Raw genomic sequence first — 16519 nt, 5'->3', positions numbered from 1 at the left:
TATGCATACAGGTATGCTTCATGTGTAGAATGTAAATGAATTTTAACAGGGATGGTAGTATTAAAGCCCACTGGCCCAATCTAGGAAAACTTTGATGAGGAATTACATTTTAAATAAAGTAGAAGATGGAAAGAATGGGATTTAGCAAGAAACCATCACAAATACCTTTTGAAAGTACAGTGTATAAATTATAAATTAACTTAGAAAAGGCCTTGTTCCTCCTGCCAGTTGTAGGAGGAACAGGCAGGAAAGACATGATGGGGTTTTCTTGACACCTATCTTTTAATTTTAGGCTCAGGTACCGGAACAAATAGTGACATTATATGAAGATGAACAGTATCCAGTTCACATGTCATTAGTAGAAATGGGGCTCGCAGACCGAGACGAGTGATGTAAGTACCATGCCTTTTTTGGTCACCCTTTTAGTTGGCATAAGGCTGGCAGAGAGTCATGCTGAATCGATTTCTCAAAGGCATGACCAGAAAGCTCAACCAGAATCTCTTGTAGATGCCCTTTCCGAGGCCCTTCCTGCCTGTTCAGCACCAGTATCCAAGAGGTTCCACAGCTGTAAAAACACTTGGCACGGCTACCCTGACCGTTCATGGTCCCAGATAGTTATGGGGGTAAGGAGGGTGGCAGCAAGCAGGCACTGTCAGCGCAGGGCTCTCTGCTACGCAGGCAGCGCTGCTGACAGTCAGTGTCCTGACAGCAAGATGACTGAAGTGCTTCAGTCAACGGCTCACCCTTTGTCCATTCACATAAATGTAACGTGATTCAGTAACTAGATTTGAGCATTAAGCAAAGTTTAAAATAACACATTTTGTTTTTCAGGTATACAATACATGGCATCTATAGCAGCCCAGAAGAAAGTTTTCTGTTACATGTACACCACTTCAGACTTATTTTTCTTGACTTGTTCTGCAGTAGTACTGTCCCTTTTGTTTTTTTTTTTCCTTTCTTACGTGTTAAACTGTTAGGTGCTGTTTGGAAAAAGTTAATAAATATTTGCTTTCAAGTATTTACTATAATTTTTAAATTAATATTTTATGCACATAAGAAAAAACATAGTTCCTTTTATAACTAATATATTCAGTTTAAGAAATAAGACATCATCAGCACAGTTGCAGGCCCCTGTTCTACCCTCCCCAGTCGTTCTCTTCCCTACAGAACTGAGATCCCACAAGCTGTATATGGTGAGGCCAAAAAAAAAAAAATCTTTCTCTATCCTGAGGTAATATATATATTTTCTTTGAAAAGTTTTAAACTTTGTTAATTATTTTTTAAACCACCTGGAATTAATACATGTAGCTTTTTTTCTGTCAAATTGCACTCAGTGAATAGACCAAACTTACTATGTAAATTTACTTACAGGTGACCTGCCGCCCCCCCCTCCCCCCCCCCCCCACCAAACGAAGGACACCTTGCTTCTGTCAGCCCATTGTTAATAGGTTATAAGGTCAAGGCACTTGTAGTCTATAGGTTAACGCTGGCTGGTTAGTTTTCACGTCCCTGCCATTCTCAACTATCACCCTCATTACAACTGCTTTCTCCTCCTATGAGATGTATCTGCAACTCGTAGAATGAACTCTTCTACCTGTTTTACTGTTTGACTTATTTGTATTCAGTCGTTGTTTTAACTTGTGAGTCTATAACCTCTGTGGTAGATAAAATACTTTAATTTTAGTACTAATTGAGCACAGTAACATGCTGAGTGGAGAAATTATCTTACTCCTTCAGTAAACTTTCTGAGAAAGACCTTGACAGGGCTGGCAGGCAGTGGGAAAATCTATATGATGCTGTGTTTCTTGTACTTCTTGGCTTTGAAACAACCATCTCCAACCAATGAAAACATTCACTGTTAAAGTCTATACTGGTTATAACCATAGAAAGACAAGGTAGGTGAATTAAAAATGAAAGCTGTCCCTGTGCATTTTAAATATTATTTTAAAAAAGCATCAAGTTTTATTTTATACTCCAAAAATCTTTTCCATTTATACACACACAGAGTGTATATATAAATTAAATCAGAATCCACAAGAAATGTACACTTTTAAAACAAGAAAATCAAGTTAGTGTTATTTCATGATTAGTCACACGCAACGGTCAGGACAATCTCGTGTCCATTAGAACATTACCATCCTTGTCTTTAACTCTTACTCGACCAGATGAATATTTTGTTTCTTGATGACCGTTTGTATACACACTTTTAACAGTGCCATCTGGATACTCCCGTCTCTTGAACTGGGCCGTATGTAGTTCTCTTTGGCCGTTATTAAACTCTATGATTTTGTTGCCATCTCTGTAAATTTAAAATAGAATTTAATTTCTTTAAAAATATAAAGTATACAGGAGAACTCTGGCAGTTATTCCTCCTCCTAGAGCATCCCTGGTCCTTACATAGGTAGAACGTGCCATTATAAACATAAAGTTAGGGCTAAAGACTGGGAATCAGCTTCTCAGCACGGAATGTTTTTTTCTATACTGGTTATTTCTCAGCATTCGTATGAACACAATGGCTTTGTGCCACATAAACGTGTTGGAGAGCCAGTGCCCTGGCATGTCAGCATCACCAGAGGGCTCCTTAGAAAAGCACCTGATTTGGGTGGAGCCCAACAACCTGCACCCTGAAGTTTGAGAGCCACTGCTATAAGTGAAAAATGGCAAAATAATCCAGAATGAATTGCATACTTGAAAGCTGCTAAGAGAATAAAAGTTTTCATCACAAGAAAAATGTATGTGATGAATCATTTTGCAATGCATACAAATATCAAATCTTTGATCTTGATGTTATACGTCAGTTATACCTTAATTAAAAAAGTGATAATCCTGAATGAACTATACATGGGATGTGCTTGAGTGTCAATGAAAAGACTGGCCATTAGTTAACACTTGAAGATGGACAGATGGGTACAGGGAGCTTTTCAGATTTTCTTTTTATTACAGAAAATCTCGATCATAAGAGTCAAAATTTTTTGAAAAGTTTCTGAAATCAAAGTATACTGTACTAAAAAGGAATGATATTGAGCTGTATGTAATGACGTGGACAGACCCAGAGACTGTCATACAGAGTGAAGGAAGCCAGAAAGAGAAAAACAAATACCATATGCTAACTCATATATATGGAATCTAAAAAAATGGTCCTGATGAACCCAGTGACAGGGCAAGAATAAACATGCAGATGTAGAGAACGCACTTGAGGACCCGGAGTTGGGAGGGGGCAAAGGGGAAGCTGGGACGAAGTGAGAGAGTAGCATAGACAGATACACTACCAACTGTAAAAGAGATAGCTAGTGGGAGGTTACTGTATAACAAAGGGAATCAACTCGATGATGGGTGATGCCTTAGAAGGCCAGGACGGGGAGGGTGGGAAGGAGCCGTGGGAGTGAGGGGATGTGGGGATATATGTGTATAAATACAGCTGATTCACTTTGGTGTACCTCAAAGACTGGTACAAGAGTGTAAAGCAATTATATTCCAATAAAGAGCTTAAAAAAATAATAGAGGAAACAGTGTGGGGTGTATAAGAATTCTCTTAACTATCTCTGCAATATTTCTGTAAATCTAAAACATTCTAAAATTGAAGTTTATTAAAAAAAAAGTATACTCTACACATAAATAAAATTTGAGGAAAATCTTTAGTTGAGTACCAGGTAAAGTTTCAGACCATGCACATTAAGGGGAAAAAAACACAATCATGACCATAAGAAGTTCCTACATCACTGCCAAGTTTATATCATGGAATTCAGGTTAACAGGTATTAACTGTTTCACTCCAGGAGAGGAAGGAAAAGCTAAAAACAGGAACCTCCATCAGGGTTTTAATTAAAATGGTATTTATAAAATGCTCTTCACTGTGGATTGAAGTAGTTTTCTCTAACTTCAAGAAATTTAACACTCAGAAATAAAGAAATTGTTGATTTTAAGGAATTGGCTTAGGGAGGCCTGAGGAGTAAAGCACTTAGGCTGGAACAGGGAGACCCAGAAAATGAAAACTCAGTCTGGTTGTTCTCAGAAACTGACAGGGCAGCTTTCCTTCTTTGTGTCTCACTCACTGTTTTCAAGTTTCACCAATTTTATACCTAAACAAATATTTGCCATTCTCCTTTCGTAAAGTACTGTTTAGACACCTTTTAGGTCTCTAGGATAAAGACTAACTAGATATCAGAATCCATTTATCTCAAACTCATCCTAAACTCCAGAATGCTGAAAATACATCTCACCTCTCAAATTCTGAACTCACTGAAACTGAACTCACTGAAACGTTGAATGACTTACACAAGTGTTTTAAGATTTTTAAAATTCAATTCGTAATAAAAGTTGAAAACTAGAAACTACAGAGAAAACAAACTTAACAGGTAACGTACCGTTGTACTCTGACAATTGTACCATCTGGGAAAATGCTTTCTTCTTGTCCATCAGCAAACAAGTTTTTGATAGTCTGGTCAGGAAATGTGATTTCTTTTCTTCCATCCGGGAAATGTTTTTCTGTAGAAAACGGGGTTACCATAAATTTTAAAAGGAAGGAAAGGTTCTTTTTAAAGGAAGGGAACAATTTAATACTGAGAGAGCAGAGCAGGTTTTCACCTATCTGTCCACTCGAGAAATGCAAGACTTCCAGGCCTTCTGGGTACGTGGTGTGGGTGGTCTGTGCAGCTGCGTAGTAGTAGATCTGTAAAGACATGGAGTCAGCAGTGCCTCTTCTTCAGGGGTGTTTACGCTACAGAGAAAACACGCCTGTGGAAACCTACCACTCTCCCATCCGGCAGGACCTGCTTGACATCACCGTTGAAGAAAGTGACAGTGACCGTCTTCCCATCTGCACTCACTTCTTTCCGGGTTCCATTTGGAAACAGCATAATATGGCACCCATTCTTATAAACCTTTTCTATCTACAAAAAGGAGAAACAAGACTATCAATATATAAAATTTCCTCCTGAGACCACGTGACACAAATAACCCTAATTCTTTGAATTGCCTGCTTTGAAATTTTTCATAATAAAAATTAAAACATTTCTCAGAGGAAAAGTTAATAAACTCATAATAATCAACTTCAACTATCAACAGCATTCTTCCGTCACCTACTACCCCAAAACAAACTTTTTGGTTTTTTTTTTTTAAAGCGAACTGCAGACATCACTTCACCTGTAAACACTTCAACAGATGTCTCTAATGGAAGGATTTTTAACATAACCAAACCGTTACCATCCCTAATAAACCATAATTCTTTCAAAATATCATAACCATCCATATTGTCTTCCATAAATTCAAACAAAAAAAGCCTTTTACAATTTACTTGAATCAGGATCAAAATAAGGTCCACACACGCTTGGCTGATGTGTGTCTCTAATCTCAATTTTTAATGGTCCCTTCCCTCCCCCGCCCCGCCCTTTAATGCCAGTTGCTGAAGTACTGGTTCACTGGATATGTAATGTTTCCCACATCCTGGATTTGGCTGGCTGCTTTTCCATTATGGTGTCATTTAACATGTCCTCATATCCCTATTTCTCCTTAAAAAGCCCAGTAGTCAGCTCTCAAGGCTTCATTCAATCCCTGCTGAACTGTTCTGGCAAGAGCACTGCACATGGCAGCACGTCCAGAAATGCAGTGAGTGCGCGGCTGCCTCGTGACCTCAGCACTGACTGGGGGGCATCATGAGACTGGTCACCCTTTCCTCTAAGGTTTCAGGAGCCACTGATAACTCTGCCTCAACCCCTCATGTCACGAGAGACAGTGAACGGTGAAAATCTCAGTTTTCATTCCTCTTCTATTCATTAGTTGGAATTCTAAAAAAGAAAACCTTTCCTCGTCAATTTGTTACCCTAGAGTTTGTGCAGGAAAAGTCTAACTGCCTTTCTGACTGTCTTTGTCCAACTTTGGCCTTCTGATTTCTATTGAAGTGGATCAGATTAGAGCACTTGGAGAAGTACATGTTCTATATAAATGTGAGGGAAAATCTCCTTATCACCTCCTCAGTAACAAACCCTGTTTATGTTCCTTCCCTTGTCTTTCATTCTTTAGCTGGAACACCCAGCCATTCAAAACCCTTCCTAAGCACAAGAATAATGCTGTCAGGCTGGGGGTGGAGAGCAGCTGATCCAGGAGATACTTAAGGCTGGCTGAAGGAGGCTTTGAAAAGGACCAAGGTTACTAACGCTTTTTCGCGATGTCTGAAGGAAGGACAAGTTTACACAACTGGACTGTATTCCTCCTTTTGTTGTATCTCTAAATTAGAAATGGCAACTAAACTGGCGCTGTGTATTATTTTCAGAGGACTCTGGAGGTTCAAGCCAAGGTCAAGTGCCAAGGTACTAAAGTCTTAAGGGCCGTCAACAGTCTTAAAGATCAACTCTTTTAGAATCTGTGTCAACTCTATTTTAACCCGTGTTTATTTTTTTTATAATATTCACTGGTTTAAAAAAAAAAGTTTAACCTTTCCATCAGGATGGCTGATTTCCCCCTGAATTTCTTCTTTTTCCTCTTTTTCATCCTCTTCTTTATATTCAGGATCTGAAAAGTTCACTGGTTCAGGTGGCTCCCTGGGTGAGGCCATCTGTAAGGACAAGAGGCTCTTGGTCTGTCCTACATGACATATAATAAAAATTTCAAGCAGCTAAAACTTATACTTAAGTCCAAAAGCCAGATTCCACTATTATAGGACTCTAATGTTCAGTATTGTATTGAAAACATTTATAATGTTAAGTAAAAAGTTTCCTTTATAAATGGTTTAGAAATGTAAGCCAATTAACTAATCAACTTTAAGCCTGAGTAATATGTTTGAATATATAAAAACAGAAAGAGATTTACTTGTCCCTTATCCAAATTGCCTAAATCACGAGGCTCAGACTTGGATCTTCGAGATGGATTGCCTGTTAGAATATAATTGCCAGAGTTAGTTTTATTATTTAATTGAAAGCTTTAAGTTTACACAATAACATGGTCAAATATTTCCTTAGTTCACACTCTTGTGAACTGCTGTCCTTTACCTATTATTTAAGGAAGTTTTAGTGTTTTTCTTTACTAATTCCTAGGAGTTCTTCATTGTATAAATTCAAATATTTACTCAAATACTTAAGTCCCGATGACCAAAAAAGACGAAGACAGTATCTGTTCTCTGAAAGTTTACTACTATCTGGAGAAAGGTGCTCAACTAACCTAATAGATAGACCCAAAGGTGTTTTGGAAACAATCACCAGGACTTTAGTTAGAGGGAAGAATGGGGTACAGATAATAGATGCATCCAGGAATCCACACAAAATTTGTCTTGGAAAAAAAAAACTGGGGACCTCCCTGGTGGTCCCGTGGGTAGGACTCTGTGCTCCCAAAGCAGGAAACCTGGGTTCAATCCCTGATCAGGGAACCAGATCCCGAACGCATGCTGCAACTAAGAAATTTGCATGCTGCAACTAAAACCTGGCACAGACGAAAATAAATAAATAAATAAATATGTTCAACAGAAGGATAATAGTTATATAAATTATGATATACAGAAAAAAAAACATCAAAATTATAAAAAATAAAATACAGGAAAAGAGTATTGAAAATAACTACAACCAGGGAATTCCCTGGCTGTCCAGTGCTTAGGACTGCGTGCTTCCACTGCAGCAGGCATGGGTTCAATCTGTGGTCAGGGAATGAAGATCCCTCATGCCACGAGGTGCAGCCAAAAAGAAAAAACTCTGGCTACTATAATTTGTTAATGAAATCAGAGCATAAAAGAGGTAAACTGCGACATCAAAAACATAAAAGAGGAGTAAAAGGTGGAGTCTTTTTTTTTTTATGAATTTATTTTTATTTACTTATTTAATTTATTTATTGGCTGTGTTGGGTCTTCGTTGCTGCACACAGGCTTTCTCTAGTTGTTGCGAGCGGGGGCTACTCTTCGTTGTGGTGCGCAGGCTCCTCACTGTAGTGGCTTCTCTTGTTGTGGAGCACAGGCCCTAGGTGCGTGGGCTTCAATAGTTGTGGCACATGGACTCAGTAGTTGTGGCTCACGGGCTCTCGAGCACAGGCTCAATAGTTGTGGCGCACGGGCTTAGTTGCTCCGTGGCATGTGGAATCTTCCCAGGGCAGGGCTCGAACCCATGTCCCCTGCATTGGCAGGTGGATTCTTTACCACTGCGCCACCTAGGAAGTCCAAGGTGGAGTCTTTATAGGTGAACAGCGATAAGGTGCTAACAGCATAAAATGGACTGTTGTATCTATGAGCTGTTTTATGTAGGCCACATGGTGACCACAAGCAAAAATCTAGAGTGTATCCATAAACATAACAAAAGGGGAGATGAAGCACACTACCATGGAGAAAACATTCTACAAAGGTAGGCAGAAGCAGAAAAAAAAACAATGGAGATGTAAAACCAAAAGAAAACAATAGGATAGCAGTCATAAGTCTTTACGTATCAATAATTAACTAATGTAAATGGATTAAATTCACTAATCAAAAGGCACAGAGTGGTTAGATGAATTACAAAAAAAAAAGACCCACTATATGTTCCCTAATTTCAGCTCTAAATACACACATAGGCTCAAAGTGAAAGGATGGGATAAAATACTCCACACAAGTGGAAACCAAAAGGAAGTGGGGGTAGCAGCCATGCTTCTATCAGACAAACTAGACTTTAAGCCAAAAATAATGAGAGACAAAGAAGGTGGTTATGTAATGATAAAAGGGACCACACATCAAGGAGATAATATAGTAGGTGATTTCAATACCCTGTTTGCAATGGACAGATGATCCAGACAGAAAATCAACAAGTGAACCACAGACATATATAGGACATCCATCCAATAGCAGCAAAATACACATTCTTCTCAACAGGGAACATTCTCCAGGATAGATCATATGAGAGGACACAAAACAAATCTTAGCAAACAGAAAAACACTAAAATCATACCAACTATCTTTTGTGACCACAATGATATGAAATTAGTAATCAACAAGAGGAAAGCTGGAAAATGTAGAATTATGTAGAAAGTAAACAACATATCTGAAAAACTAGTGGGTCAAAGATGAAATCAAAAGGGGAACTTGTAAAATCTTGAAACAAAGGAAAATGGAAATATAACATACCAAAATCTAGGGATGTTGCAAAAGCAGTTGTAAGAGGAAAGTTTATACTGATAAATGTACATATTAAGAAATCAGAAAGCTCTCAAACCACCTAACCTTACACCTCAAGGAACTAGAGAAAAGAAGAACAGATTAAGCCCAGAGGTAGCAAAAGTCAGGAAATAATACAGGTGAGTGGAAATAAATAGAGACCAGAAAAACAACAGAAAGAATCAAGAGCTGGTTCTTCAAAAAAATAAAATTGAGAAACCTTTAGCTACACTAACTAGAAAAAAGAAAAAAAGACTCAAGTAAGATTAGAATTGAAAGAGGAGACATTACAATTGATACTATAGAAATACATAGGATCTTAAGTGACTACTATGAACAGATATATACCAACAAATTAGATAACCTAAAAGAAATGGAAAAATCCCTAGAAACACACAACCTGCCAAGACTAAATCAGGAAGAAATGGAAAATCTGAAAAGACCAGTAACAAGTAAAAAGAGCAAATCTAATCAAAGACCTCCCAGCACAGAAAACCCCAGGATCAGACAGCTTCACTGGTGAATTCTACCAAATATTTAAAGAAGAATTAATGTCAATCTTTCTCAAACTCTTCCAAAAAATTAAAGAGGGAACATTTCCAAACTCATTCTAAAACCAGCATTACCCTCATACCAAAGACAAAAAAACTATAGACCAATATCCCTGATGAATATAGATGCAAAAATTCTCAACAAATTTTAGCAAGCCAAATTCAAGAACACATTAAAAGGTACTCAGAGTTATTTAAAAAAAAAAAAAAAGATGAAATCATGATGTTTGCAACAACATGGATGGACCTTGAGGGTATTAATGCTAGAGTGAAATAAGTCAGATGGAGAAAGACAAATACGATATGATTTTCACTCATATATGGAATATGAGTGAACATAAGAAAAACAAATGACTGAATCAAATACATAGATACATAGATACAGAGTAATGGTTACTTGAGGGGAAGGGGTCTTGAGGGAGAATGAAATAGGTAATGATCAACTGTAAAGTAACAGATGGAAACTAAATTTTTGGTGGTGAGCATGCAGTAGTGTAAACAAAAGTACAAATATAATGTTCAAAACATGAGACATAATGTTATAAACCAATGTTATCTTGGGACTTCTCTGGTGGTCCAGTGGGTAAGACTCTATGCTCCCAATGCAGGGGGCCTGGGTTCGATCCCTGGTCAGGGAACTAGATCCCACATGCATACCACTACTAAGAGTTCGCATGCTGCAACTAAGAAGTCTGCATTCAACAACTAAGAAGTCCACATGCTGCAACTAAAAGATCCCACAACAATAAAGATCCTGCGTGCCTCAACTAAGACCTGGCACAGCCTAAATGAATAAATTTTTTTAAAGTAAATAAATCAATGTTACCTCAATAAAAAGGAAATTAAGAAAAACAGAATACATTAAAAGGATTATTATACACCATGACCAGTTGGGATGTATCGGGATGCAAGGATGGTTCAACATATGCAAATCAATCAATGTAATACATCACATTAACAGAAAGATTTTAAAAATCACATGATCATCTCAACAGATGCAGAAAAAACAATTGCCCAAAATACAACATCCTTTCCTGACAAAAACCCTTAATAGACTGGGTATAGAAGGAACATAGCTCAACACAAAAAAGGCCATATACAACTAGTCCACATCTAACACTATACTCAGTGGGGAAAAACTGAAAGCTTTTCCCCTAAGATCAGGAACAAGACAAGGACACCCATTCTCATTACTCTTATTCAACATAGTACTGGAAGTCCTGGCTACAGCACTTAAGTGAAACCAAGAAATAAACAGCAACCAAATCGGAAAGGAAAAAGTAAAACTGTCATTATTTGACAATAATAAGATTTTGTATACAGAAAATCCCAAAGACCCAATCAAAAAACTGTTGGAACTAATCAACGAATTCAGTGAAGTCCCATGATATAAAGTCAATGTACAGAAATCAGTTGTACTTCTAAACACCAATAATGAAACATCTGAAAAAGAAGTAAAACTATCCCATTCACAATAGTATCAAAACCAATAAAATACCTAGGAATAAATTTAACCAAGGAAGTGAAAGATGTGTACAATGAAAACTGTAAGACTTTGTTGAGAGAAATCAAAGAAGATGCAAATAAACAGAAAGACATTTCATGTTCATGAATCAGAAAAATATTGTTAAAATGTCCACACTGCCCCAAACCACTGAGGGTCAATGCAATCCCCATCAAAATTTCAACGGAAATAGAAATTTTAAAAAAATGCTAAAATTTGTACAGAACCACAAAAGATCCAGAATAGCCAAAGCAAACCCGAGATAAAAGAACAAAGCCAGGAAATTCCCTGGCAGTCCAGTGGTTAGGACTCAGCATTTTCACTGTTGTGGACCCAGGTTCAATCCCTGGTTGGGGAACTAAGATCCTACAAGCCATGCAGTACAGCAAAACAACAACTACAAAGCCAGAGGTATCACAAGTCCAGCTTTCAAACTATACTACAAAGCTATAATAATTAAAACAGTATGGTACTGGCATAAAAAACAAAGACCCATGGAACAGAAAAGAGACCCCAGAATTAAACCTCCATGTATACAATCAACTAATATTCAACAAGGGAGCCAAGAATACCCACTGGGGAATGCATAGTTTCTTAAAAAATAAAAAAACAAAAAAAAAGTGTTGCAAAAACTGAATAAACATATGCAAAAAAATGAAATTGGATCTCCATTTTATACCTCTCACAAAAATTAACTCAAAATGGATCAAAGACTTTAACATAACACCTGATACCATATAACTTCCAGAAGAAAACATTGGAAAGAAGCTCCTTAACAACAATATTGGCAATGATTTCTTGGATATAACACCAAAAGCAAAAACCATCAAACTTAAAGGCTTCTGCACAGCAACAGAAACGATCAACAAAGTAACCTACAGAATGAGAGAAAAATTTTATAAACCATATATGAGATAAGGAGTTAATATCCAAAATATATAAAGAACTCATACTATTCAATTAAAAAAATACAATTTAAAAATGGGCAGGACTTCCCTGGTGGCGCAGTGGTTAAGAATCCACCTGCCAATGCAGTGGACATGGGTTTGCTCCCTGGTCTGGTAAGATCCCACATGCCACAGAGCAACTAAGCCCATGTGCCACAACTACTGAGCCTGCGAGCCACAACTACTGAGGCCATGTGCCACAACTACTGAAGCCTGCACACCCGAAGCCCGTGCTCTGCAACAAGAGAAGCCACTGCAATGAGAGGCCCAAGCACTACAACAAAGAGTAGTCCCCACTCGCTGTAACTAGAGAAAGCCCATGCACAGCAACAAAGACCCAATGCAGCCAATAAATAAATAAATTAATTTAAAAAAAAAAATGGCAGAGGATCTAAACAGACATTTTCCAAAGATGACATCCAAATGTCTAACAGGCCCATGAAAAGATTCTCAACATCACTAATCATCAGGAAAATGCAAATCAATGGCTATCATCAAAAACCATGAGATAACAAGTGTTATCTTGTTAGATAATGAGGATGTGGAGAAAAGGAAACCCTTGTACAATGTTGGTGGGAATATAAATTGGTGCAGCCACTATGGAAAACAGTATGCATGTTCCTCAAAAACTTAAGAACAGAATTACCATACAATCCAGCAATTCCTCTTCTGGGTATATATCCAAAGGAAATGAAAACAGGATACTGAAGAGAGATATGCCCACCCATATTTCCTGCAGCATTATTCACAACAGCCAAGATATGGAAATAACCTAAGTGCTCAACAATGAATGAATGAAGAAAATGTGGTATATATATGCAATGGGATATTATGCAGCCATGAGAAAAAAGAACATCCTGCCATTCGCAGCAACATGTGTGGACCTTGAGGACATTATGCTAAGTGAGATAAGTCAGAGAAAGAAAAATACTGTATGTATAACTTATATGTGTAATTTCAAAAAGCCAAACTCATAAAAACAGAATAAAATGGTAGTTACCAAGGGCTGGGAGGTGGGAGGTAGGAGAGATGTTGCTTAGGGGATACAGCTTGCAGTGAGCAGCAAGTAAGTCCTAGAGATCTGATGCACAGCACAGTGAATACAGACACCACCATATCATAATCATCAAACTTGCTAAGAGACTAGAACTTAATTATTCCAACCACTAAAAAGAAATGACAGTTATGCGATTTGACAGAGGTGCTAAATATCGCCACACTGACAATCATATTACAATATATAAATGTATCAAATCAACATGATGTACACCTTAAATTTACACAATGTTATATGTCAAATATATTTCAATTAAAAAAGGTATAAAGAACTTGGATTCAAGAGAACATAGTTTATATAGAGAGTAGAAAGACAAGCCGCAGACTGGGAGGAGATATCTGCAATACATTTAACTGTTAAAGGATTATAACAAGGAGGGTACGTTCCCACAAAACAATAAAGAAAAAGACAGACAACTCCATAAAATAGACCTCATCAATTTCTTCTCAAAAGAGGGATTCTGAATAGCTAATAAACATAGGTAAAGGTGTTCAACATATTTAGTAATCAGGGTAATGCAAATTAAAACTATAATGAGATACAGTTACACTCCTAACAGGCAAAAATTTAACTCTGAAAATACCAAGTAATAACAAGGTATGGAGCAAAGCAAGCACTTACACTGCTGGTGAGAGAGTAAAATCACTTCGGTAAATATTCTGGCAGTATCTGTTAGTGTTAAAGATATTCCTACCACTTACCAGTGGTTCTAGCCCTTGGAATATGTCATAGAGAAATGAATGTGTGCGCCAGAATGTTCACAGCATCATTGCTTAACACCCCAAAACTAAAAAAATTTAACCATCAACAGAAGAATAGTAAATGGTAATATATTCATAAATGGAATACTACCTTGCAGTGCAAATTAGTAAACTAGAGCTGCAGATTAGTATGACTGAATCTCAAAAACTGTAGTGAAAGAAGACAACAGAATACACACAATACAACTCTACACAGAAAGCTCGAAAACAAAACATTTTTTTAGGGCTGTACCTACGAAAGTAGAAACTATAAGGAAAAACAATGTAATATGATCAGGGAGGGGGCAGTTCTGGGGTGCTGTGACCTATTTCTTCACCTAGGCAGTGGTTACCCAAGTATTTCCTTTACAATTGTCAAGCTGCATATGTTATATCCACTTTTATACATTTAACTCACAGAAATAACTTCTAGGGACTTCCCTGGTGGTCCACTGAGTAAGACTCCAAGCTCCCAACGCAGGGGGCCTGGGTTCTATCCCTGGTCAGGGAACTAGATCCCACACATATGCCGCAACTAAGAAGAAGTCCACGGGCTGTAACTAAAGATCCCGCATGCCACAAGTAAGACCTGGCACAACCAAAATAAATAAATAAGTAAATAAATTTCTAAAAAAAAAAAGAAAGAATTTCTAAAAATTCCAAGTAGATTAAAGACCCAGTTGTGAAAACAAAAGTTCAGAGGAGAAAATAGCATATTTGTGACCTGTGACTGAGAAGGATTTCTTAGTCATGAAAAGCAAAAACCATTTTTAAAAAAATTTATTAAATTCAGTATTAAAAGGGAAAATATGTATATAAAAAACACAAACCAAAAAGCTAAATACAGACTGGCAGAAGATATTGGCAGTGCTTACAAATGACAAAGGATGAGTATGCAGAATAATTAACTTCAATAAGGAAAAACATACACATACACACACACATGCAAACACACACAAAGGGTTTTACATGGGCAAAACAAAGGAACAGGCAATTCACAAAAGAAGAAACCCAAATGTCCACTAAATATGAAAAGATGCTCACAGTACCTCACCAGTGGTCAGAGAAATGCATATTACACTGACCCACTATCTCACACCCATCTGACTGGCCAAAATTTTAAAGTCTGAGCAGATCAAGTGTTGACAAGCACAAAGAGCATGTTCTGCTGACGGTAAAAAAAAAAAAAAAAAAAAAAGACCGGTAGCCGCTTTGCAAAGGGAAAGCCTCCTTGCGTGGCACAAACCTGTGACCCAATATCCTACTCTTGACATGTGTCCAAGAGAAACTCACCACCAAGACTTGTTCTGCAGCCCTGTTTGTTCTGTGACAAACTGGGGGAAAACCTGAATGCCCATCAGCAAGAAAACTGTGGCAAATATACATGGAATCTGTACAGCTAGAGTTTATACGTATTAATGAGAATAGGGCTTAAAATACTGACAGAAAGCAGCAAACTGCAAAGGGATGGAGTATGAAACAACATATTGATTTATGGATACAATGTAGTAAAACAATGAAAACAGAAAGGGAATGCTGTTGGGGTGCAAATTAGCTGGGAGTAGGAAACACAGGGGCTTCAATTATATTTACAATGTCTTATTTTTTAAGATGGGTGTAAACTCTCCACTCTTTAAATTCCTGAAATATTTTATAAAAAGATCATGCAACTATCTTACCTTGTGTTGGCAAATAATTTTTTTTGTACTTTTCTACCTGGGTTCCTGAAGAAACTTGACTCTTATGAAATCGAACTGATGAATTCTATAGTATGAGAAAATTTTGAAAATAAAATTAATGCTCGTTTACCCATTAGTGCAATGAATGAAACCAACAGAACTCAGCTTACAATGGGGATGTTTTAAGTGTGGTCATTTATGCTGTTTTCATCTACTGCTACAGGCCAGAGTGAACAAGCTGCTACCGGGAATGAGCTGTGCACTCCTCAAGTGAAGGCGTAACAGACAATGCAAAACAGAACAGTTGTTTGTGATTGTTCCCAGAGCGGCCAGAGGAGAGGGCAGGAACTCACGATCAGACAGCAGAAGCTGCTCGCCGCTGTCCCTTCCACACCCCCCAGGTTTACAGTCAAGGTAGATGCTCCCCATGCCCGCCTCCAACCAGATCGCCTTCTCTCCTCCCAACCTCCCTGGCCCCGGCGAGCCTCACATCCGCGTACCCCGCTTGCCAGGAGTGGACACCCAATGCCTTAGCCACAACCTCTAGACCTATTCTCTCCCACCTCAGCCACGCACTGCAGTGGACAGTCTAGAACTCGTCTTTACCAACATCTGCAGACATACCAACTTCAAAGCGTTCAAATCCAGAATGTGGGACATTCTACAAAATAATTAAAAATTATTCAAAAGGCCAGTGCCATTTAATAAAGTGCCTACGTATTTAGGGGTGAGACACCACAATTTCTGCAATTACCTTCAAATGGTTCAACAAAGTACATATAGAGAAATACGGCAAAATGTGAGCCACGGTCGGATCCAGCTGGGTGTTCAGGTGATCACCACACTATGCTTTCCGACTTCCCTATTTGGGTGGCTTTCCTAGTAAAATGTTTTGGCGGGGGAAGAATTCTACCTTCTGACTACCGCGACCTGCCCTTCCAGCTC

The 16519-nt window shown here is 38.0% G+C and overlaps 2 protein-coding genes across 5 annotated transcripts in view; one reads left to right on the top strand and one right to left on the bottom strand.

The window, feature by feature from the left end:
- Positions 1-895, top strand: part of RNF17 (ring finger protein 17) — a 111911-nt gene extending 111016 nt beyond the window's left edge. The window contains exons 36-37 of the mRNA XM_057707219.1: positions 293-392; positions 832-895. Of these exons, the coding sequence (XP_057563202.1) occupies positions 293-391 (99 nt within the window). The 3' untranslated portion in view covers position 392; positions 832-895. The remainder of the gene's footprint in view (positions 1-292; positions 393-831) is intronic.
- A 624-nt stretch (positions 896-1519) lies between these two features.
- CENPJ (centromere protein J) overlaps positions 1520-16519 on the bottom strand; it is a 51901-nt gene continuing 36901 nt past the window's right edge. For 3 of the 4 annotated variants that reach the window (XM_057707673.1, XM_057707672.1, XM_057707674.1), the window contains exons 11-17: positions 15575-15659; positions 6804-6865; positions 6430-6549; positions 4748-4888; positions 4584-4668; positions 4364-4484; positions 1520-2299 (exon numbers count right to left, since the gene is read on the bottom strand). In XM_057707673.1, coding sequence (XP_057563656.1) covers positions 2104-2299; positions 4364-4484; positions 4584-4668; positions 4748-4888; positions 6430-6549; positions 6804-6865; positions 15575-15659 — 810 coding nt within the window. In that variant the 3' untranslated portion in view covers positions 1520-2103. Of the gene's footprint in view, positions 2300-4363; positions 4485-4583; positions 4669-4747; positions 4889-6429; positions 6550-6803; positions 6866-15574; positions 15660-16519 lie in introns of those variants that run through there. The other variant, XM_057707675.1, reaches the window with a different exon arrangement.

Source organism: Hippopotamus amphibius, chromosome 14 (genome assembly GCF_030028045.1).
Source record: "Hippopotamus amphibius kiboko isolate mHipAmp2 chromosome 14, mHipAmp2.hap2, whole genome shotgun sequence".
In the NCBI taxonomy this organism is placed as follows: Eukaryota; Metazoa; Chordata; class Mammalia; order Artiodactyla; family Hippopotamidae; genus Hippopotamus; species Hippopotamus amphibius.
The sequence above is the reverse complement of the archived record's forward strand: the minus strand, read 5'-3'. Positions and strand labels throughout refer to the sequence as shown.